The sequence below is a fragment of the Esox lucius genome, chromosome 23, assembly GCF_011004845.1.
Source record: "Esox lucius isolate fEsoLuc1 chromosome 23, fEsoLuc1.pri, whole genome shotgun sequence".
NCBI lineage: Eukaryota > Metazoa > Chordata > Actinopteri > Esociformes > Esocidae > Esox > Esox lucius.
The window spans coordinates 16030982-16054864 of NC_047591.1; the positions used below are offsets into that span (position 1 = coordinate 16030982).

The following is a 23883-nucleotide window of genomic DNA, read 5'->3' on the forward strand; positions in this document are numbered from 1 at the left end:
CAGATATCAAAGAACATAATGCTCAACACACACAAACAGTAGGACAGCTGTTTTAAGACAGACGATACATAAGATTTTAGCTCTAATTTCTGTACTCTTATTGAGAAATGCGTCAGCCTCAGAAGTGGCGCTACAACCACTAGCCTTGCAGAATGCAGACCGATCAGAAAAGTAACAACAACGGCAAACTCCGTGCTCACGCAATAACCGCCCACGCAACACCCATTGAACATGCACAGTTAGCTAGCGACGCATTCCTCGACGAACAGAATCCACCCAATGAATCAAGACTAACGTGCACACACTCTTCACTCCACAAACACGGGAGACAGAACATTTTCGGGGGGTGTGGGGGGGGGGGGGTGAGTTTGAATGAGGGGAGAAGCAATCCAATGTGAGCGAGATTTTTTTTTTGGAATGGAAATACTGGGGGGAGGGGGGAGGAGTGATAGAAAGTGAGAGAGTGAGAGAGTCATTGCATTTAAGGAGTGAAATTGCCTGATGGTCTAAGAATAGCCCCATCCTTCGACAGTGGAGGACCATCTCTCCCCCTCTCCTTCCTGGTAAGAGAACAGGTAATAAAGAGAATTGATGAAGCGTTCGCTCCAGTGCTTGGACCCAGCCCCAGTCCTACAGCAGGATCAACCCAGCTTAAAGCTGTGTGTGTGTGTGTGTGTGTGTGTGTGTGGGGGGGGGGGGGGGGGGGCAGCGCTGGAGGAGTGAAATGTCAGGCGCGTGCCGGGGGAAAAAAAACACAGACGCTATCTTCACAAAACCACAGAGGAGTCTACACAAATGTTAGATTGGTATTTGTCAGCAGGACAACTGGACACAGTAGCAGTTAGTGCATTGGAGATCCAGACGCCAACGCATGCAGCGCAGCTACAAAGTGGAACACCTGCTGATCTATGAGTTGTTACTGCCGTCCCTATATTCATACACAATCCAAGTTGCTGGACTACACAGCAATAAACCAAACCACCTCCCTCTCCGTTCAGATACGATGTTACCCATCTAGCTGGTACACGACCATGATCACAGGGGAATTACTATGGCAACCACTGTGAAATGTGTGTGTGTTACAGCCAGAGTGCGGTGTCATGAGCTACCCAGCCAGGATCAGAGGTGTCAAAGGCAACTAGCTCCTGTCAGAGCCATTAGGCACGACGTGGCAGGGGTCACTTAAGGTGCCAGAAACTCCAAGAGGACGGAGTGACCAATTAAAGAGGAGCTCATAAAAAAAAAAAAGGGGGGGTTGATATGCTCCAAAAAGCAGAAAGGAATATTTAAATGGTGACCCAAAAAAATAGAAATATTTAGCTTTTTATTCAAGGGAAGAACAAAAACGAGGGAGTGGTACATTCAATAATTATTAAAACCATTTGTGTAGCTGGGAGAGAAGGACTTCAAATATGTCAGGTCAAAGTGTGTGTTTGGTGACAGCCTACGCTTTTTTAATTACAGACGGGTGATTAGAGGACACCTGAAGCAAGAAAGATCGCAGAGGGTTTTCGCGGCATTGAGTCTCCGGTCTTCAAAACGCCTAAATGTCAGCTTAGCGCAGCGAAATGTCACCACAGCCACTTTCATTACATAAGGACAGGCACTTTGAGGCCTGCATAGGAGTAGTAGGGGTAATGTTTGGATAATGTTGTTGGAACGCTGCAAACACTCGGTTACTCAATCTGTATCCATGACAGGAGAGCAAAATGACAGACACCTCTCAGAGAAACAAAGTGTTCAACCCAAATATCCGGATCACGTTCTAAGCGTATCATTTTAATCAGCCACAGTCTGTCACACCCCCTTCTCAACCGTCCAATGCGATCAATGAATCAGCGGAAATCAAAACATGATATTCCTAAGATATGTTACAAGTGTTGTCCGTCGTAAGAAACACTGTAGCTGCACAACATGCATCAGGGTAAAACCGTCAACACGTTGGGCCATAATGAAGTCATCTTCATAGCTATGTGGTCATAGAGCCTGAGTTGTTGAGAAATGACTCTGCCTGCCAATAGCCAATTTTTGCACATTCAATCACCACTGACTGCCTGAGTCTTATTTGTTTGATATGTTGTGTACCCAAGAACTCCAGCAATGAAAGAAATACACAACACTGAATGACTGCTCATTGTGTCAGGCTTATGTTCGCCGTAAATTACTGTTACAAGAGACAAATAAAAAGTTTGTTCCGTCTTTCAAGCAGAAGCTGATGGAAGTAATGTGGTGAGCAATCACAGAGTGACAGGAGCTCAGAGACAGCTCGTGGTGGATTCTGCAGTCCAGAAATCTCTATATAGATAGCTACTTGGATTCAGGGAAAAATCAGGAAGTGATGCCACTTACATTATGGCTACTTAATCGGACGTAATAACATTATGTCGCCGTGTTTCAACACAGCACTCGGAAGAGATCTCTGACCCACTCCTCTAATCCAACTGGAAGTGGAGGAAAATCTGGAACGACCAGTCCTGGGTAAATTAAGTGGAAAAATGCCTTTGTACGACGTCCCAGGAGGGACAAACGGCCAAGCAGCAGACACTGCGGGCAAAGTCAACCTGCGTCCTTCACCCCCACTTACCGGCTCGCGTCAGCTCAGTTGAAGGGGACGGGGGGGGGGCTGTTAGAAAAGAGCAAGGGACAGAATGGGGAGGAGGGAATGGAAGGAGGACAGTGCAGGATGCCAGTCAGTAGAGAGGGCAACAGAGTGTGTTCTCCCTTTTGCGGTCCGAGTAGAGAGTACCCAAGCATGTGTTAATCAGCAGTAATGCAATTCACAATGTCATCTCTCATTACGCTCCCTGCCACACTGCCCCCCCACCCACCCGTCCCCACTTAAGTTCCCATCCCGAACCTCACCCACTGTCCCGAGAGCAAAACTGCCTTCTTTCTGCACGGGCGGACCAAGGGCAGCCGCAAACCTGCCCCAGAGGACCCCAGCTAAGAGCCTGCAGGAATTCAGAGGATGACTGGAGAAGGGTGAGTGGCAGGCCAAGGGCAAAGAGATACACACACAGATGAACAAAAACAACACAAAACACAGTGACAGACATTTGCAAAAAGTCAGAAAGACATGTGACATTACTATCACAAAATGGCTGTAGTTTGCTTGTGTGGACACTATGAACAGAAGTCAGTGTGTATCCCTGTTCAGAGTGTGTCCTTGTTATTGATGTGCATGTGGCACTACTTTATACACATCCTGCATCATATTTACTTATTTATACATTTATTCATTTATTAATAAAGTATAAAAGGATCTTCTGCAGCTACCCTTCCTGGGGTCCAGAAAAACTAACAAAAACATCCAAATATTACCATAGCATATCACACAAAACCAAGTGGCCAAAACAGCATTCACACTGTAGATTCTAGTAAGACAAGTGGTAAACTATAAAATCTAATTGTTAAAGCACAAGTCAGCTGTCCTTAGGGAATCTGCTTCCTGTCTTTGTTTCTGTTTTTAACTACTCTTTTTACTGACCTATGATTCCTTTTCAGTGGATCATTTATTTAATGGTTTGTTTGATCGGCTGGCAGCAATATGTTCTACAGCTGGATTATTGGCAGAAGTCACAAGCAAAGTCCCTTGAATGAAAGTGTTGTTTTAAATGGGTTGAGACATTTTTCTTAGGCTGCTGGCAGGAATACAGAAGACCAAATATTATCATCATCATTGATGAACCACCACACACATTGTCAGTTTTGACTTTGAGAGTTTCTCTAAAAACCAAGTTGTCCTTTTCTCATGTTGCACAATGTTCATTAGAATTCCAAAGGACAAATCTGGGTTTGGTGGATGTCAGGAGAACCGTACATGCCCATATGCATAGTGCCAGCAGATCGCTGGAGGAGGAACAATGGTCTGGGGGGGGGGGTTTCATGGGTTGGCAGAAACCCTTAGTTCCAGTGAATGAATATTGGGTGGTTTAATCACAAAATTAATTAATAACAGCAATTATTTATTTTTATTTTGGGTAAAATATAAAATAAAAATCTCCAGACCACTCAGAAAGGTCAAAAACTATTCAAAGTATGCCGGAATTATAATGGCACAATACGCGTTCAAATGACTGCCCTTAGCAACCTGCTTTTGACTAAAACTGTGCCTCAACTCAAAACAATCATCCTTGATGCACTGAAGGGTACCAGACGACCAGGCTGGTCATCTGCAGAGTCCGGTCATGGTGGGATGTGTGTGAGAGTTTGGATAGTCACTCATTGTTGCATGCATACTGGGTGTGTGCACGTGTGCGTGCGTAAGTGCAGAAAATCTGATTATGTAATGTCTTAGCCAAAATGTCCTCAAGTCAGCTCTTAGCCTTTGTGTGGTTAGAGAAGGATTTAGTATTTACACCAATAGGGAAAATTGTAAGAACACCCAGTCAGTCTCATTGCACCAACAGTGCTCGGGTCTGGCTCAGGTTGCTTGCTCCGCCCGTGGCGTGGCGCCTGTGGCGTGGCACGGTGGGGCGTTGCATTGAAGCATGGCTGCTGACATGTCTGTAGCGTGTGCTGTGATTTCCCACAGAGGGAGCCGTCCAGTCAGCTCACACCATCTACTGCGAAGGGATTACTGTAGCAATTGCATTGCTCCCACGGGATACAATGCGCGGACTCACTCTGGCACTCTCACACAGAGTGCGTGCAGACTGTACCACAATGATTTTACTCTGCAGCCTTTATCAAATGACCTCAGAACAAATATAAAGCAAGACTGGGGGGTGATTATGCACACATCTCATACGTGGAGGCACAGTTCACTGATGGAAACGAGATAACAGTGGAATTAATAAATACTTAAACAAGGGACGTGTTGCTGACAATAGTCTGCTATTGGAACACTTGTATTATTCCGGTTTTCCCTAGACCAGTACAGGACAAGCATCCCGCGCTGTTTCCCAAAATTACTTGCATGAATTGGGACAATTAGTATTTATGTTTACTTTGTATCCCATGTTAATGCAACCCTGCGCGGCCCGGGCTCAACCCTGCGCGGCCCGGGCTCAACCCTGCGCGGCCCGGGCTCAACCCTGCGCGGCCCAGACTGCATACCATGCATAATTCACACCAACCAGGAAACACAGGGTGTAGTGAGGGAGGCCTCCATTCATTCCGTCATGCAGAAGTGCATGTTTTCCATTGCCAAAAAAGAAACAAGCACAACGGTTCATTTAAGATGGGGGGGGGGGGGGGGGGCAAGAGGTTGAGGCAGAGTTCAGAGTCAAAAGCTTTCTCGTGTCTATTCAGAGTTCACGTGCTACAATGGATTGTTTAGATGCTTCTCCTAGAATTACTCTGCGATGCAATACAAACAACCTGCCACACACCAGCACTTCAGAAAGGATGCATAGAGGGATATATTACACAATTTAGAGTAATGCTTTATATCATCGTATTATCCTCTAATCTGCCACAGACAGACGCTTGCTGGCAGAGTGTGCTCTGAACCAAAGAACCCATTTGGAAATGTGCTAAATCTGGCACTTTGCAACGCAAAAGCCAAGGCGTTTTAAGGCTGTGGGACCTGCTGTGTTTTTGTACCTTTGGATACAGCATGTAAGGTAGCATCTTGATTATGTCAAATGCTCACATCAGTCAGGTTAAATGGTTTTCTGACAAGATGGTTGATACATCTCCCACTTCCAAAGTCAGTAATATCTGTATATTCTATTAGTATTTCTATCTCACCGTATTGGGATCTATGCACCTTATCCATCTGAAAATATTAATAATTTCATTTGGTGTATATTACTCACCATTTCTATTCAGTTGTACATAATGTATTTTTGATTCTCATTCATTTGTTTATTTCGTATTCCTGTGGATCTGACTGTTTTGTCTGGCAATTGTTATACCTTTGGCCGGGTCGTCCTTTTAAATGACATATGGTTCTCAATCGGCTTATCTGGTTACGTAAAACAAAATACATGTATTTATATGTATTTTTTTCTTATTTGCAACCCAATTTCTGGGTATCCAACTGTATATATGACCTCTGCACAGCAACTTGCCAAGGCTCGGGAGATTTGAAGATTACAGCCTGCTTTCTCCAAGCATCTTCTCATAGTGTTCACTCAAGCAGATAGTCCGCTAGTGAGGTCATGAATGGGGTCACCTGTGGGGCTGACATGGTGATCGTATTACTGACCAACTCTCTACCAGCCCAGCCCAAAAAGTATGAATAGTAGTGAGTAGTAATAACACCCCTACCACACTGAGCACTACAGGCCTACTCACCATCACCCAACACCCCTACCACACTGAGCACTACAGGCCTACTCACCATCACCCAACACCCCTACCACACTGAGCACTACAGGCCTACTCACCATCACCCAACACCCCTACCACACTGAGCACTACAGGCCTACTCACCATCACCCAACACCCCTACCACACTGAGCACTACAGGCCTACTCACCATCACCCAACACCCCTACCATACTGAGCACTACAGGCCCACTCACCACCACCACACTGAGCACTGCTGGCCTACTCACGACCGCACTGCTGGGCCCACCCACCACCATCCAACACCACCACCACACTGAGCACTGCTGGCCCCTCCCACTGGCTCAGTCAGGGCTCCAACCGGGGAGGCTACAATCCATGAGCCCCCAAAGTCTGTACCCGATCAATGATTGCCCTGTTGTTGCCGTAGAGTTGGGACAGCCAATAACACAGCTGATCCTGCTTGGTCATCAGACTGACTGACAGGAGAAAGAGGGGAGTACACGTACCTTAAAACTGTAACGTGAGCTCACCCTCTCTTTTCAACAAACATACATAGTTTGAATTAAATGTTATAGGTTCCTTAGGAAATTCAAGGCAGGTGTAATGAGGCGTTGTCAGGCTAGCGTAGCGTAACCTCCACGGCGGGTTTTTCGGCTCGGGCTGGTAGTAGGAGACACTGTGCAAGTCCAGGTATCTGAGCCAGAGGAGGGAGGTGTGGGTGAGCATCTGTGTCTAATTGGATAACTCTTTCTGTGATTTTCCGTGTCGCTGTCGTGGCTCCTGTCTGACACGGCCTGCCTTCCATTAGTTAAATTAGAAGGCAACAATGACAGCGGTGAGAAGAAATGATGACCAGAATGGTAATATATATATAATCACTTGTGTGTCCTGAGACGCTATTAGTCTCAATTCTTCACACTGCCTAATGCAATTTGTGGGGAAAAATATATATTTCCAATCCATCCCGCACCTCAACCATGCTAAAAGAGACCTGGGCTTGAATTAAAAACGTAAAAAGTTCTAATTTGTCTGAGGAGCGACAATGGGGAATTTCCGTTAAACGGAAGGTAAGTTGAAGGACCACCCCAAACTTCAAGCAGATTGACTCTCGAATTCCTTCATTAGTTCCCAAACGACTCTAAATGAGTTGCTTTAAAAATGATCCACAGTTTTGAAATATCACCATGGTGATGGCATTGGTTCTCTTTGAGAACCAATTGCAAAAGAAATTGCAAAAAAAAAAACACTGCAACACGGAAAGCATTTAGCACGTCTGTGCTTTGAGAAAGCAAATACGATTGAACTCCAGGTTCTTGGAAACACAACAAGAGTCATAAATAATTAACTAGTCGGGTTGATTCCACCCAAATCCTATAGAATACGAAAATGGGTAGAAGAGTGCATTTTAATATAAATACAAAGACATGGTAATACCACTAGGGAGAGACAGGAAAATGCAATAGATGGGCTAATCCAGAGGATTGAACGGAGTACACCGAGGTACACTTCAACCAATCTGGGCTCAGGGAGAAAACACAGCCCCTATTAGCTTCACTAAAACCCCAATTATCTTGATTCATTCTCTGCTTGTTCTTGTTTAGCCAGGTGTGTAATGTGCTGACTGTGGAGAAGACTGTGCAGATAGGGCAACGGGGGAGTTCTCCAAAGGTTTGGGACCATTTCTGGCAACATGTCAAAAAATAATAAGTCATTGACTATCTAGAGAGAGGTAGAAAGGGGACCTTTTTTGATTAGTTGTGGAAATGTTCCGGCTTACGCAGCAAATCACTTGACCCTTTGTGTGATCCAATGTTGGTTGAGGCCAGCAAAAGGGTAAGATTGCTGCGCACCAACAGAAAAATAGGACATGCTTACAGTGCTTGTCAGCTAATCATAAAAATGTTAATGTTGATTTGCCAGATTCCCTGGCTAGTAGCTCTGGGGTTTCTAGTCGTTCCTTCACAACTCTTGGAGTTTTCCCCCAAAAACCCAGCTGAAACAGGATAATGTACTTCTATCAGTCAACCCTCAAGGACGGGAAGTTCCAAAGCAGAACCCGGGGTGCTTTCAAGCGGTCAGAAAAGCCGGCTGGCAGGCAGAACCGAGACGAGACAGTACAGCAGTGGGCCAAGGTTTTGCGACCTGTGGGATTTCGTCGTTCTTAAGGTCACGGGCAATGCAGGTGCTACAGTCACTCAGAACGGCTTTGCACAAAATGATTGACAAAGCGGTCCTCAGCCTCCACCAATGAGAAGAGGGCAGTTCCGGGTATTAGTAGCATCACTTAGGGCATTTGTGAAGAAGCATTAATATGGTTAACAAGAAGGAATGTGAGGGTGATTAGGGAGTGACAGAACAAGGGGAGGCTGAGTGATGAGAGGGTGAAAGAACATCCAATGCGGATGGGTGGGGGTCTCTGTAGAAGGCAGAAAGGGGCTAAGATGGGGGGGGGGATCACTAACTGGGGAAGGTCGCCCAGTCCTCTCTTTCTCTCCATCCCTTCCTCCAGCTCTCTTGCTCTCTGAAGGACCATCAGAGTAAGCTAATCTCCTTCACTGCCGGGTAATTACAGCAGAAACACCCTTGCTCAACAGAAACAGGCACTCTGGTTATATCAAGGACTGATTCTTGATTTACTTCTTCATAATTAGGCACTTCCAATTATCAGTGCGTTCGTTCCTCCGCCTTGTATCATGGCCTCCCAGCTGAGCACGCCAAGGCTTGGGGCTCCCTTTGAGGAGCCATAAACATTGTCAGGAGCCAGAATTCTATGGCTACAAAAACAAAAAGGGGAGTATGAAACGCATTAAGCCGCATGGCAACAAATAGAGCCTTGGTAGCTCAAACTGATTGCTTATTTTCTTCCTGGCTCTCTCTCTCTCTCCATTCCAGAACACTTTCAGTTGTGTGCAAGTGTTCTCAGAAGTGTCCCAGGAGGGTCACCTCCACCCCCTGCCACCCTCATCCTGGTTCTTTCGGGAACCGGCATATCGAAAGTCCTGAACAGAGGAAAAATGCTGCTCTGTTCCACTTTCAGATTAATTGTTACGGCAAAACATCCCAAGTCTCTCTGCACGTGGAAACGGGCGGGTGTTTCAGGAGACCTTGTTTACAGGGATGCTTCGTAAGCAAGAATCTGATTCTTCCACCCTCCAGAGAGAAGTCTCTGTACACAAAAATGCTTTTACAAAACAAACGGAAGGACTTCAAATGGGGCCCCGGCCATCAGACTAAAACGAATACTGCTTTGTTATAACAACATAAGATTAAATCAAAATGCGCTCGGTCTTCTCTCCAGGCACTGGTAAGGCACGTTACGGTTGGAGGACAAAGGCAGGAAGCTAAAGAGGGGCCACCGATCACCCCTGCATCGCTAAGGCTGTATTTAGTGGTTAAACGTGTTATCAAGTGATGCAAAGGCTCAGATCCTTACCCAGATAGAGCTGAGAAAACAGAATTAGGGAGTGGAGTGACCTTTAACATCCTATGGAGACAGGACACAGGCAAGCTGAGTGTTGCATAGGAAACACATATGCTGATCCCAGAGCCCATATTTGCTGATCCCGAAAAAAGAAAAGCAAAAATAAACTTTGCGAGAGCTTTTATTTGAACCATAATGACCTGGTACCTCTGACGTAGCTACACACCAAATAAATATATTGATGTTAGTCACTCTAGCTAAGCAGTTTAGTTTTGGGAACAAGCGCAAAAGCAGCAAGAGCAGCAACCCCAGATCCCACCCCCTCGATCTCAGTTCCCCCCAGCAGTGGAAAATTTAATGAGGGAAAGAGTTCTCAAGACTCCTCAGAGTCCACTTCATTACGTCTAGCCCCCCTTTCTTGTCGGGGGGGGGGGGGGCCTGACACAGCAACTACAATGGCTCTCTTATCCACAGCCACAGGGTCCATGAAGACAGGGAGCAGAGGAGGATGGGACACCTAGCCTTGCTCTCCGACGCAAAACAACACCGGAGTGGCCGCACTTCACAAGAAGACGACCTTCTTCTCTTTCTCAGGCAGGTCCCAAAGGGTCAATTATACCCACAACCCCTGCCTCTTATTCCACCCAGAGGATGTACACAAACACACACGTCTGACCCTCCCCCAATAGAAACACGCACACGGCTGACCCCGCCCCACACAAACACACACGTCTGACCCTCCCCCAATAGAAACACGCACACGGCTGACCCCGCCCCACACAAACACACACGTCTGACCCTCCCCCAATAGAAACACGCACACGGCTGACCCCGCCCCACACAAACACACACGTCTGACCCTCCCCCAATAGAAATACGCACACGGCTGACCCCGCCCCACAAAAACACACACGGCTGACCCTCCCCCAATAGAAATACGCACACGGCTGACCCCGCCCCACACAAACACACATCTGACCCTCCCCCAATAGAAAGAAACACACGGCTGACAACGCCCCACAAAAACACACATCTGACTCTCCCCCAATAGAAATACACACACAGCTGACCCCGCCCCACACAAACACCAACACAGGGTGAGAGAGGGAGGGAAGGCGGGGAGAGTAATGCCACTTTCTTTTTGCTCACTGCCACTCAGGAAAACTAAGCTTTGGCCCTTCCTCTCAGTCAGGGCCAAAGAGAGGAATCGCATGGAAGGAGATACATTATCTTATGAAGAAACATACAGTCACAATATTACAGGGTTTCTCCAACATCTGCAGACCAACACAACAACTCGGAAGGATTAACAGCATGTAAAACGACACAGTATATTTTCTTAATGAACCTCCGGAATGACCTAGCAAAATTTCTATAATTAGGAAAAATACAGATTCATGTCCAAATTTGTGAAATTGCCCTTTAAGTTCTCCCTAACGCCTGGCCCAGATATCTCCATAGACGACCAGGTGATAGACTTTCCATGCCATGCATGGAAAGTCTATATCACCAGATACATCGCCAGATGACTGCATCTCACAAAGTGCAATTCCAAAAGAATGCAAGTGAAGCCAACGTTGAAACCACCAGAGCCTTGATGGATTCAGGGGAAGCACAAAGAACACAATCCCAACTTAGTTTCGGCCATAGATCATTCCGAGTACAGAAGCTGCGTGGTAGCTTCCCCAAGCACTGGGCATAGCAGAGAGAGAAAGAGAGAAACAGATAGCGAGAAAGATGGAGGAAGGTTTGAGGATTGGAGCAGAGACAAGACAGACTGGCCCAGCACTGAATTATCCTGAGCCATAATGAAAATGGAGGGAGAGATTGGGATCACTAAGAGAGGGGGCCTCCATCCATCAAAGGCCCGCTATGGAAAAGTAAAGGAGGCATCGGTGATAACGGTTGATGTGGCAATTCTCTTCCCTGAAGGTGCAGCATTAGTCTCACCTCTCTCCAATACTGGCCGGGCTTTATCCGTGCAGCAGATGAGATGGCATCAATGTATTTAGAGGAAATTGATATACAGCGGTATGACAGCATGGTGGTATATTAAAAAATTCTAAGCCAAATGTTGCCACAAACTATCCAAAGACCAGGCAAATTGTACAACGGGTTGGTGAAATAAAGGCTCTTGATTGGTTGAGGCACTCAATAATCCACGATAGTACAGCCATTTCTCATGGGTAATCCCACAACACAAAACAGGATGTTTCTTCACTTTTCAGAGAACTCCCTGCTCCATCAGCGTAGTCTGAGCCATTTATAAATTTGATCTCCACAGTGAAAAGCACCTACACACGCAAGCATCTTATTTTCTATTGCTTCAAGTCAAGCAGGTTTCTATACACATGCTGCCGTGCACCTCTCCAACTTTTAAATCCCGGTTTCCATTTTATAAAACACCCCCTGTGGTAGTGTGCCGTATCACGTGCGGGCAAGAGTTTTTCTGATGTTGGCAAAATCACATCAGAATATGGTTTATAAATGCACAACGAACAAATTGCAGGTAAAACAAGACTAAATGCAGTTGGTCTACGGTCTCCCAGACGGCGCTAACAACATTGTCTGGCTGACCGCCCAAAGCCCAGAGCATCTGAAATGAATCAAACCAACAACCAGTTGAACTGTACAATAACAACGCCAACTAAACAAACCACCAGCTGGCGTGGGTGGCAATGCTAGGGTTAGCCTATATTTCTTCATAGAAGGATGAAAAACTTCAAGTCAAAGAGCTGAGGGTTCACAGTGGAAGAGGTTAGGGTTAGTAAAGCAACTGGACACTGGATGCTTATGACCTCCACCCATGCAGCACAGCTGTAAAACACAATGATAAACACCATGCCCTGTCACCTACAACTGACCAACCAAAAAAAGACCTGCCCTAACCCTGCCAACCAAGCCTGATGCTAAGACAAGGCTCCAAGCTAATGATTTCCAGCACATGATAAAATTGCTTATGTAATAAAGTAAAAAAAAAAAAGTTGGCATTATTTTATTTCAGTAGATTTATTTCAGTAGATTTATTTCAGTAGATTTATTTCAGTAGACTGTTTGTTAAGACTGCTGCCACTTGAATCCATGACTAGACTCCAAACTCTGGGACACGGGTCAATATCAGATTCAACTTGAAATGGCATATCGCAGGTGTTGAATTTTGCCATGATCCCAGCATCATTGCACGGCATTTTCTTCTGCTGCATTGTTTTGAAATTGATCACTGCGTAAAGTAGTAACTGCCTCAGTTCCATTTGAAAACAGGTTGCTGCTCAAAAGCAGATTCACACTACCCTCTGACCAAATCATGAAACCGATTAAAAACGTATATCCAAATGGGACCATTCACACATGCGTGCTAAATACTAACAAACATAAGCGCTTTAAAGCTAAGAAACCCTTCTAAATCCAAAATGCTAACACACAATAAAAAGCAAATGGGCAAAACCGAGGACTCACCTTCTCCTTCCTGAGACGAGCGGCCTCCTCCCCAGACGCCAGGGTCTTGTAGTAGGAGCTACGCTCAGCCGTGAAGTGAACTTTGGACAGGGCATTCTCTACCAACGCCACAGACAGGTTGACACCTTCGATGTGAAGCCAGCCGATGAAGTTGCCAGCCTTGTCCATGCTCTCTACTTCCACCTCCACCTAAGAATGGAGAAGGGATGGCGAGCAAGGGAGAGGAGAAAGAAATGAGACAGGGTTAATGTACTGTATCGGGGATTAGCTTTGAGATTCCATTAGAGAAAGCCGGGAGGGTGTTACGAAGCAGGAGACTCTACTGCCCTTAAATAGACAGATCATTGGAAGCCCCTGAGCTCTCAATCGATCTGAGAACTTTAAGCGTGCTCTCTCTTGCGCAAGCACACGTGCGCGCGCACACACACACACACACACACACACACACACACACACACAACATGGAGGCTCCTACACTGTCACTGCGCCTCCCGCTCTTTAGCTCTCCGTTGCCACACATCTTTCGCGCACAATTACACCCGACGGAGGGACTCGGCTGCGACTAACTTTGGTCTGACATTCTCAATTAGACGCCTCGAAGACAACCTGGGTCCCCCACACAAATATGGATTATATTCCTCCCGGAGCTGAGGGGGTCTGTTTATGGGGATGCAACCTGACAGGGACAGATAAGTGCTGGAATATAATATTGTACGTGATTACAGGTAACAAAAAGAAAAATTTACTTCAACGTGAAGGGAACGAAATTAGTGGAAAGTTGAAAAGAGATAGACTGTGTTATTTGGAGGCATACAAGGAAAATAATGTACGTCCATAACAAACATTGATGATTAGCTGATCGATTGTTTAATAGCTTAAAAGTCAACACGCCCACACATTCCCTCTTCCTTCCAGCCATTCCCTCTTCATTCCACAACAACCTTAAAAGGCCTTGAAATGATTGTTATTCAGTATCCAGTCCACACTTCATCTACCAGTCTTTAGTTAAGACTTTCCAATACCTTCATAGAGTGTTGTTCCCACACACTTAAAATCATTTGCAATTAGTGGAAGCTAAATTGCATTCCCCTGGGTCACAATGGGCTCTGCGCTGAACCAGCCAACCCTTCTGCTGACATAGTGCTGGGTATTTAACAACATTAGCCCTTTATAGACAATAACCAAAATCTGCCTATTCAGGCTAATTACCAATTAATTACGTTTTGTTTCATAAAGCGCAGGAGAGAAAGACAAATCAATACGGTGTTGTTCTCCCTCTCCGCGGGGCCGAGCGGCGTAAGAGAGAGAGCGAAGGCAGAGGACAGGTGCTGCAAAAAAGATACTCAGGAAAAAAAAAAATTCTAACGATTAAGACAGTGGCTGCTTAGCCTCCACAGGACCCGGTGGGAAATCTGAATGAAATGACTTTGCCGAGCTCCTCTGCGCCCTGTATCACCAGTCAAACTATAAGGCTTGTTTTAATGAGAGAGCACAGTAATCTGCCCTTTGGAATCACAATGACAACATGGGACGGTGGAAACAGGGACAATCGGAGGCTACACGATACTACTTTCCTCCTTAGCAGATTTGGAGGCGGTTTTGGGCTTGTGGGGTCGGGGGGGGGGGGGGGTTCTGGTAATGCTCCATCTTTGGGTGTTTATAATTGGTAATATTCTGACAACATTAATCACATCTAGAGTTTGAGAGCACATGGAACGGTTTTTAGGCAGACGTGATTCCGCATGGACCCTTAATGCACGGCGCTTAATGGTCGTGCCTCTCGTCTAATTCACGGACACTTTCTTCTCAAATCCTACCAAAGCTATGTTTGTTCTTTTTGTAATGGTTATGTGGGCATTTGAATTACAGCATGTGTGCGCGCGTGCGTGTGCGTGCATGTGCTAATGTTTTTCTTCAAGAACACTGATAAAAGACACTAGGCCTAATTACACATTTGTGCGACTTCACATAGCAACTTTTTATATGGAGAAAATGCTAAAAAAAACAAAAAACACTCTGAACAAACTGAACAAAATCAAATGCACAACATGACTTCAAAAAGAAAAAAATCAAGCCCTTATCTATGGATTTCACATGACTGGAAATATAGATACGGATTTGGTGTACAAAGACACCTTGAAAACAAGGGGGAAGGGTGTGGATCAGACATCCAACTGGTATCTGGTGTGACCATTTTCCTCAAGGGCGACATCACCTTCAGAGTTCATCAGCCAGTTGATTGTGGCCTGTAATCACGTTGATCCGGAACATCTTAAACATGCTCAGTGGGTGACGTCAGGTAAGTACAATGCCCCTGGAAGACATTTTCAGTGTCCAGGAAGTGTCCAGACCCTTGTGACATTGGTCGTGTATTAACATGCTGAAACATGAGGTAATGGTGGTAGATGAATGACACAACAATGGGCCTCAGGATCTCATCATTGAATCTCTGCATTCAAACTGCCATGGATGAAATGCTATTGTTTTTGCTGTCCATAACTAATGCCTGCCCATCCCACAAACCCCACCTCCACTAGGAGACACTGTTCAAGATGGTGACATGAACAACTCCTTCATAAGCATTGCCCGCCAAACTTACCAAAATTAACTACAGAACATCAGGTACAGAACTTCGGGCATGTTTCTATATACCTACAAATGCCTCTAAGAGGACCAGTAGAGCTCTGCAACCCTCACAGTGGTTGAACAGACATGAGCCCAGTTCCTCACCTCTCCGACTCCCCCCCCCTCCCCCTTTCCTCCCCTCGCTCTCTCTAAGTGGCCTGCCAGTTATGTAACCTAGCTATTAAAGTCACACTGCACCTCCCAGCACCTAAATGTCAACCACAGAAGTGAAGTGAGAGTTGAGGGGAGAGAAAAGGGGCTAGTTAGTGACCTGACTCCAGTGATCTGGAGCTGGTGGAGAGCAGACAGGCTGTGCTCCCTAGTTAGACGGAAAGACGTCCGTCCCTTGTCCATCTGCACCAGTAGATGTCAGCGGCACGACGAGCATGTGGCGATTTGACTCGATGCGTTAAACCGGACCGGCGGTGCAACAGTTCGACATTAAGGACTTCCAGCTGAAGAGTGATGGAGCTCCCGGAGCGACAGGGCCGAGCTCCGCTCAGACAGGCAATGTTCACGCCAGATGAACGAACGGTGGACCGTCGTCCGCCTCTCCCCGGCGGCCCCTTACCGTGTTTCCGAGGCTAATTTACAGTCTCCAAAAGCTTTTCTAATCACTCGCTGGGCATTTCAATCTGACGCGCCGCTGATTGAGACGTGTTCAGATGTGCTTGTTGAGACATTTTTTTTTCTCCTCATAGCTACCTTGTCTGTAATTGACCCAGGGACGGAGGAAAACTCTCCAGAGCCCACTTAGCGGCGCTGGGGAATAAACTTCTCCAGTGTTAAAAGTGGCAACTGAGTAATTGGAGAACAAGTAGATCAATCATCTGTTCACAACATCCTGAGTGTCGACATATGCCGAGCAAGAGATAGAACTGGATGAAGGTTTAAGGGAGAGAGGTAAGAACGCTATGAAGGGGTGATGGACTTGACAAGCAGAAACACACACACACACACACACGTTCCTTCAGTACAGGACTGAGAAGCCACCTTCACTAGACCACTTACACAACTTTGTTTGCCTCATAAGGGAGGCCTAATGGAAGAGAGAATTTCTAACCACTTGACAAGGGAACACACGTTCCCATCTAATGGTAGAGGAGCTATGTGAAGCCTAATGGGAACAAATTGTCCTACAGAGCATCATCAATAATACTGGCTGTGCTATACATGGAAGCATATCACACAAACTGATGGACAAGCAGGCAGGCAGCAACATGCAAGTGTTCCTTAGGGTCTCAGCTGTCAGTATTGGGTTTAACAGCATGTAGCAATGCAACCATTAAAACATTTAAGTCACACCGGTTCACTTCCCGTTTGTGGCGCTAACTGACACTAAAACTCTGTATTTAACTCATTTACCAGCGTTTTAGCTTTGTCCCGACTCAATGTTATTCACTTAGTTTATTCCACCATGGAACACTTCGGATGCTAACGGAGGTGCGAGACATCAGTGGGCCTGTTAGTCATCTGACCCAAAGCTAATGTGTTGCTCCTCCATGGAAAGAGGGTCGGAATCAGAGAGGCGTCTCCCATGGGGTTTCAGCAGCGGAGGCATTCCTCCCGTAGCCTTACAAAAGGACTTTCCAGTGGGCTCACTGTCGTACAGCGCGGGACAACGTGATGTCTAAAATAGTAGCGAGATGTTACAATACACTGGGCCACCAACACGGTCCTGACAAAACAGAGGTTAACCAGCTACGAGGACGTGTTGGCGTGGACGGCCTCCCCGGGCCCCTCAGTGACCGACTCCATCCCAGCAGGAGCGGTGCTCTCCTTTAATCCGGCACCCTGGTGACCTCACCGCGAGATGGGTTCGGACAGCAGCTGTTCGCCAGCGTGCTAGCTTAGCGCCGTCTAAGCCTAGACCTGTGACAGCATCGTCAGCAGAGTTCTCACTCCGCTTAAAACCTTGTTGTTTCGGCCAATACATGAGAAGTTCTACCCCGCTGAATTCCCCCGTGCTACGCCCTGGCTGTTTTGTCTCCGACAAACGCCACGCGTCTTACCTGCGGCTGATGGCACGCCATCCCTTGGCCGGAGGCTGCCCGCCGCATCGTAGACGGGGCAGTGCCGTCCTAGGGGCCCCCCCACGCCCCCATCTGAGGCGACGTGGCTCATTGATTACTAACCGCCACTTTGCAGACGGGGCCCCGGCATGTATGCCCCCAACCCCCACCTAGGCATGTTTTCTCTCTTCCCAGGCTCTCTTCTCACTCTCTGTCTGAGGTAACAGACTGGATTCACACCCCCGGAGTTCTGGAGCTGATCCGAGCTGTGGTGGCTGATCGGCGGCAGAGACCCACGCGAGCCTCTTTATTTTTCAGTCCAATGTAAAAAAAAAATAAAATAATAATAATAAAAAAAAAAAAAGCTTAGAATGGAGAGCTAGGGGCGAAGAGAGACGTCAGCTTTAGAACCAAGCCCATATGGCTCCCAGTGGAGGGCTTGGATGAGCCAAAATGGCTCCCGCCGGAACACAAATGGGGCTCTGGTAATCTCCTAAACGACTGGCTTGTAAACCAGTGTATTAAAAAAACACAAGAGACGGTGGGAACCGTTTAAGACAACAAAAGACCAATCATTTTGGGAGTCCATAGAAAAGGAAGGCCTGGAAAGGCCACTGATCAACTCTAGTCCCAGAGACTTGTTTGTCTTTAATTCACCAGTCTGTTTCAAATGAGGGATTTGTTCACTAAAGGGCTGCACTTATTGTATAAAATCAAAAAAGCACTGGGGGGATGGAAATGAAACACCTTCAGAAAAGCTGTCACGATTGATTGATTAGAGAAACGAGCCGGAATCTGGACTTAACATTATCCCAGTAGAAAACAACCCAGAGACCAGGACAAGAATATACGCTTAGTTGCTGGCCTGTCTTCAATCACCAGTGACTGTATCTTGCACACTTTAAATCAGCTTTTTACGGCACTGTCCAATTACTGGGCCAAAGTTTTGGGCCGTATAAACGTTGCATTGCATAACTCAAAAGAACCTCCGGTGATCGTAAAATTCAGGGGGGGGGGGTGTCTGGTGCTGGCCGACGCTGCTGGGGTTCAATTCAGATTGTGTGAGTGGTGTGGGGGCGCGCGTGCGTGTGTGTGTGTGTGTGTGTGTGTGTGTGTGAGCACAGACACGGCTTTCCAAGTGACTAACAAGAGGATGGGCAAGCCTACAGACAGGACAGTTAATGCATTCATATTAACACACACAGAAACCTGACTATTATAATGAGTAATGCAAACTGAGAGACAGAACACTCAGGGTGGGCTCCAGATCATCAAAAAAGACAGCTCAATGAGCGTCAGTTACAAATCAATGGATGTGAATGAGCGTTTGTTCAGGACATGCAGAGTGACACACGGACAAGCTTAGATAGAAACTGAGTATTGTATGTAACTTGGGGCGGTAAAACAGCAGTATTCTGCTCTAATGGCTGGTGTGGGTGTGTACTTCACAAAGCAACACACCCACACCAGCAAATATACTATGTTTTACAGGTAGGTTAGGATTTTTTGGGTTAGGGTTAGGAGTAGGGATTTTGGTGTCAAGGTTAGGTTAAATAGACTCTTCAAAGCTAATCCACAATTTCTTCCCAAAAGTGTGTGTGTGTGTGTGTGTGTGTGTATAAACACCACAGATGGCAGGTATGACAGAGGTGAGAGGGTGAGGATAAACAATATTACTCATCCTCTTTCACTGTCATCCCTGTCATTCCTCTCTCCATCCGTATGACGCTAACAACCTCAGCCCTTCATACCTCCAGTCTGCACCTCATCCACTGGGAATTAGCCATTAATCAAACTAAGCTCTCGAGAAGCTTGAAGGAGGGCAAGAAGAGTGCGTGTGTTTTAAGGGAAGGGAATCAACAAGCTTCGACCAATAAGCAATATGAAGCAGATGTAAGAGATCAGAGAAACGGGGGAAGATGAGCGTGATGAAACTGAACCAGTGAAAACCCCGTAACTGAAACAGACCACCGTGATTAATGATCATTTCAAATGTCCCATGATCCATTTCACCAATCCAAATCAATACCAAGTCTTTCTGGAGGAAAAGTAATAACAGGTGTTGTTCATGTGTTGTGACGAGGGACGTAATGGCATCAAGCCGTTGGTTGGACAGGACTGCTGAATCGGTGAGGGGGGGGCTCAGTCGACCATGAAACCATTTTAGAGGTATCGAACAACGCCAGTCCAGGCCAAATCAATCATCTGTCAGTACTGTGCCTCTCAATGAATTATAGATTTTTATTTTATTTTAAGTGGATACCCTAAAACTTTCCATAAAAGACACATTTTCCAACTCTGTGTTCCGATGTGGGAAAGATTGGGACGGCATTACAAACAGCAGCCAATCAATGTGAGCTAGTCTGGCGCTATATGGCACAGTGAGTTGGAAATAAATACAATACATGTCAATGATGATGAGTAAAAACCCAAATAAATAAATGAACAACTATTAGCCTACCTCGGAATAAATACATCATCCAAGACAGGTTTATGTCTGACAGCCGATGTGAAAATGATGACAGCTTTATCTTTTGAAGGGGAAATTGCCTAAGCGCTGCAAGCGGAGGGAGTGCGTTAGTGGGTGTGTGTTAGTCCCAGTCTCTGGCAAAGAGTTCTGTTAGCACTGTTGGTGCATTTGTTGACAGCACTGCCGCGAGGGCAACGGAGCGCGCAGTGCTATCAGAGGGTAGACGACATCTTAACGTGTGTGTGTGTGTTAATCACTGCTTACTAAAGATGAAATATATGCAGAGTAGTCAAAAAACAGTAGACCGAAAGCAACAAGCCAGATCTTCAAACGGTTGTGTGTCACCGCTCATGGCTTTGGCTGAGATGCCGTTGAGTGGAATAGCACACACAGACGCACAGATTACCAATCATGTAACCACGCAGATACACCGTGCCAAATGACATCTGGAACAGCCCCATTATAGACCATAATAAATAATAACACATGATAACGCTGTGATACCAGAGCAGCCATGTGGCTTCCCACAACACAATGGACCTTAGGCCAGAGAGAAGAGCCCTCAGAGCTCGGCTTCAAATCATTAAGGGCCTTTCATCTTGTTAATAAGCCTTTCACGACACAACCACCTGGGTCATTATGCGGACAGGGTCCGGGCTCCCTCCCAAAGCCCCCCTCCTGAGCTCTAGGTCTCATAAAGGCCCATAGGGCTCAGGTCAAATCTAGTGCGCAACACAAGGAAAAGGGTGCCATTTGAGAAGGTGGAAACAAACACTGGAAGAGCTGGAACCCACATAGGCCTACTGTGTAAAACACTTTAACAGAAACATGTCACCCACCGCTTTGCCCAACTTACCAGGGGAGCAATTTAAAACAACCCCAGCCGGGTTGCCCCACAGCGGGCACTTGTGGCAGATCGAAGGCCTCATGGTTCCGGGGGGGAAATCTATAAATATAGATCAACTTAAAAAGGATGGGGGAGAAAAAAAAGGCAATCCCCGGACGGTGTAGATCTGCTTCGGAAGTAATGGTGCTTTTAATTAAACAGGCCACAAGTAAGCCTAATGGCAACGTCCTGACCAGAACACTGGAACACCAGACTACAGACCACAGGGCAGGAACTCAGCCAAACAGACTGTCTTTTTATCATCACTGCAAAAGCAACACACACTGTCCTTATCGATAATACTACAAAAGGCTATTTTAGTCAGTGAACCAGGTAACCATGAATTCCTCTCAGAGGAGGCAGGAGCTTCCCCCACTCCCGGGGGGGCCACAAAGGGCCGGCAGCTATTGGGTTTTGCTCCCTGGCCTGGAAAGGCTGCCCGCCCGGCTGGCTCAGGGCCGTTTGCTTTCCACGAGCTACACAGCAGCCAGGTTTGTCCGATAACCAGGCGAGCGGTGAGTGGAGACATTAGCTTGTTTGTTTCAGGTTAGCTGCTTTATGGTGAATATATAAAGCGCCGCCGTGTCTATCAGGAGTGGTCACCAGGCGCTAGGCACGATCACCAGGCGCTAGGCACGATCACCGTCGGCGACGGCACACAATGTCCGTCCGTAGTGGAGTCCTGCCCTCGCAGGTCCAGCATCACCGTAAGTCTACGGCGAAACTAGAAGAGCTGAGAACAAACCTCTTTAAACCGTCACAGTCACCATGAGCTGAACGACAACCAGAGCTGAACGACAACCAGAGCTGAACGACAACCAGAGCTGAACGACAACCAGAGCTGAACGACAACCAGAGCTGAACGACAACCAGAGCTGAACGACAACCAGAGGGACTTCGGCTGCATGCGAGACGGAACCCTATAGAGTACACTACCTTTGCCAAGGCCCAAAGGAAATGAGGTGTCATTCGAACCTTCCTGGAGGGGCCCTGCGTTTACAGAAGAAAACAGAGGCACTCCAGGGGTTTTTAAAGAGTGTGCGAGAGGTGTAAGGGTCGGCCCGGGACAGCGGGGGGGGGAAACCACTGAGAGCAGCAATAACTGCTGAGGAAAGGGTGTGTAAACTCAGCAAAAGGCTCCTCCATAAACATTTATTGCAAAACCTCTCACAATGTTGACAGGAGCTGGCCGTGGACAAACACACACGCAGAACTGGAGGGCCAACATCACACGCATGCACATATATCGCGCCACTGGTCTGCAGTGTCAAATCCATCTCCTGTGTCCTCAACTCCCCCCTGCTTCACGAAATAATGTGGCTTTCTGAAAGCACTTTGCGCTCTCCATTCACCTGAACTACCACCCACCAGAGCGCGCCGGCAGTCCTGTGACATCCTAGTGAAACGCAGACACGATAATAATGACTATACACATAATCAATGGTCATTCGGGAGAGGAGGGTCGGCTCCATGTAACACAAGGCAGGCACAAAACACCAGGTGGATGCTAGCTTACACAGGGCATGGGTGAAGGTTCAATGAGGAGCACAGTGTTTTTATCCTCCTTGATAATGAGATCAATGCCACTCAGAGACCCACGCAGCAGTGTGTGTGTGTGTGTGTGTGTGTGTGTGGTGGTGGGGGGGTTGAACCTTCTCAACTCGGTCAGGGATCATTAACGGGTCAGTGAAACATGCATGACCCACCCACCCCACCACCACCACTGACATCCCCTCTGGCCACGTTGCATGCACAAAAACCTGACTCCCATTAATGAGTTTCCCTCATCAATAGATAATTGATGTTTGCCCAGTCTGCGGATTACTGGGGGGGAAAGACTAGAAAAAGAGAATGGGAGAGACAGAGGAAGATAAATGGCAGAGGGCTCGCTGGTAATGAAAGGTTTGTACTGGGCACTCCGCGGTGCCTATGACAGGTGAGGAGGTAAGGATAGGATGGACAGACCAAGAGAAAGAGAGGGAGAAAGGTGGAGAGATGACTGAAGAGCCACTATCAGACATCCCTCTTTACTGCAGCCAGCCCCCCCCCCAAAAAAATATACCATTGTTGTGAAGTGGTGGGAGTCACTTTTTTAAATTCAAACATCGACTATGTTTTGGGACAAGTTCAAAGGAGTACTCCAAACGTCGCCATGGATTGACTTTGGGGTTTGAGCAAGTGAGAGAGGAAAATGGAGCCATTAGAACGTAACCTGCTTCCTCTTTCACTACTTTCAACTTTCAAGATGTTGACACGGCCATTACAGCGTTCGCTTCCCAAAGTGTCCAATTAAAACGCAGACTGGCAGCGGGGGCTGGGCTTTGATGTGCAGCCAGAGTTTGCTCTGGAAGGCTTTTCTGCTCTTACACAGCAACTGGAGTGTCTGTGTTCTGAAGCCCTGGCTAAAGGGTCAGGGGAGAATTGGAATGCCACACAGATTCCCAATGAAAGTCCAATCAGACCCCCTAACAGTTCGGGAGTAGTAGTGTGTGACATTGGAGATATCAGACATTGTGAGAGAGACAGGTAGAGAGTGTCTGTCACGGGCATGTGACAGAAAAGACTATGAAGGGGGTGTATGAAGCCTACCAGGAGCCGAGCATAGCCTCTTACAGAGAGAGAGCAGAGAGACCATCCCACTGAGGGCCAAGAGACCCCAAATAGTGAATAATCACAGACCCGGGGCATGTAACGAAGACCCACATCCTGCCATCAGCCCCGGTCCACCCCCCCCCCCCCCCCCCCCCCGGCCTGACAAAGGAAGAGGGGACTC

General features: G+C 46.9%; 1 protein-coding gene across 1 annotated transcript in view; it reads right to left on the reverse strand.

The window, feature by feature from the left end:
- The window catches only part of snd1 (staphylococcal nuclease and tudor domain containing 1), a 182970-nt gene that overhangs the window by 46954 nt on the left and 112133 nt on the right, over positions 1–23883 (reverse strand). Inside the window, exon 17 of the mRNA XM_010887370.5 lies at positions 13118–13306. Coding sequence (XP_010885672.3) covers positions 13118–13306 — 189 coding nt within the window. The remainder of the gene's footprint in view (positions 1–13117; positions 13307–23883) is intronic.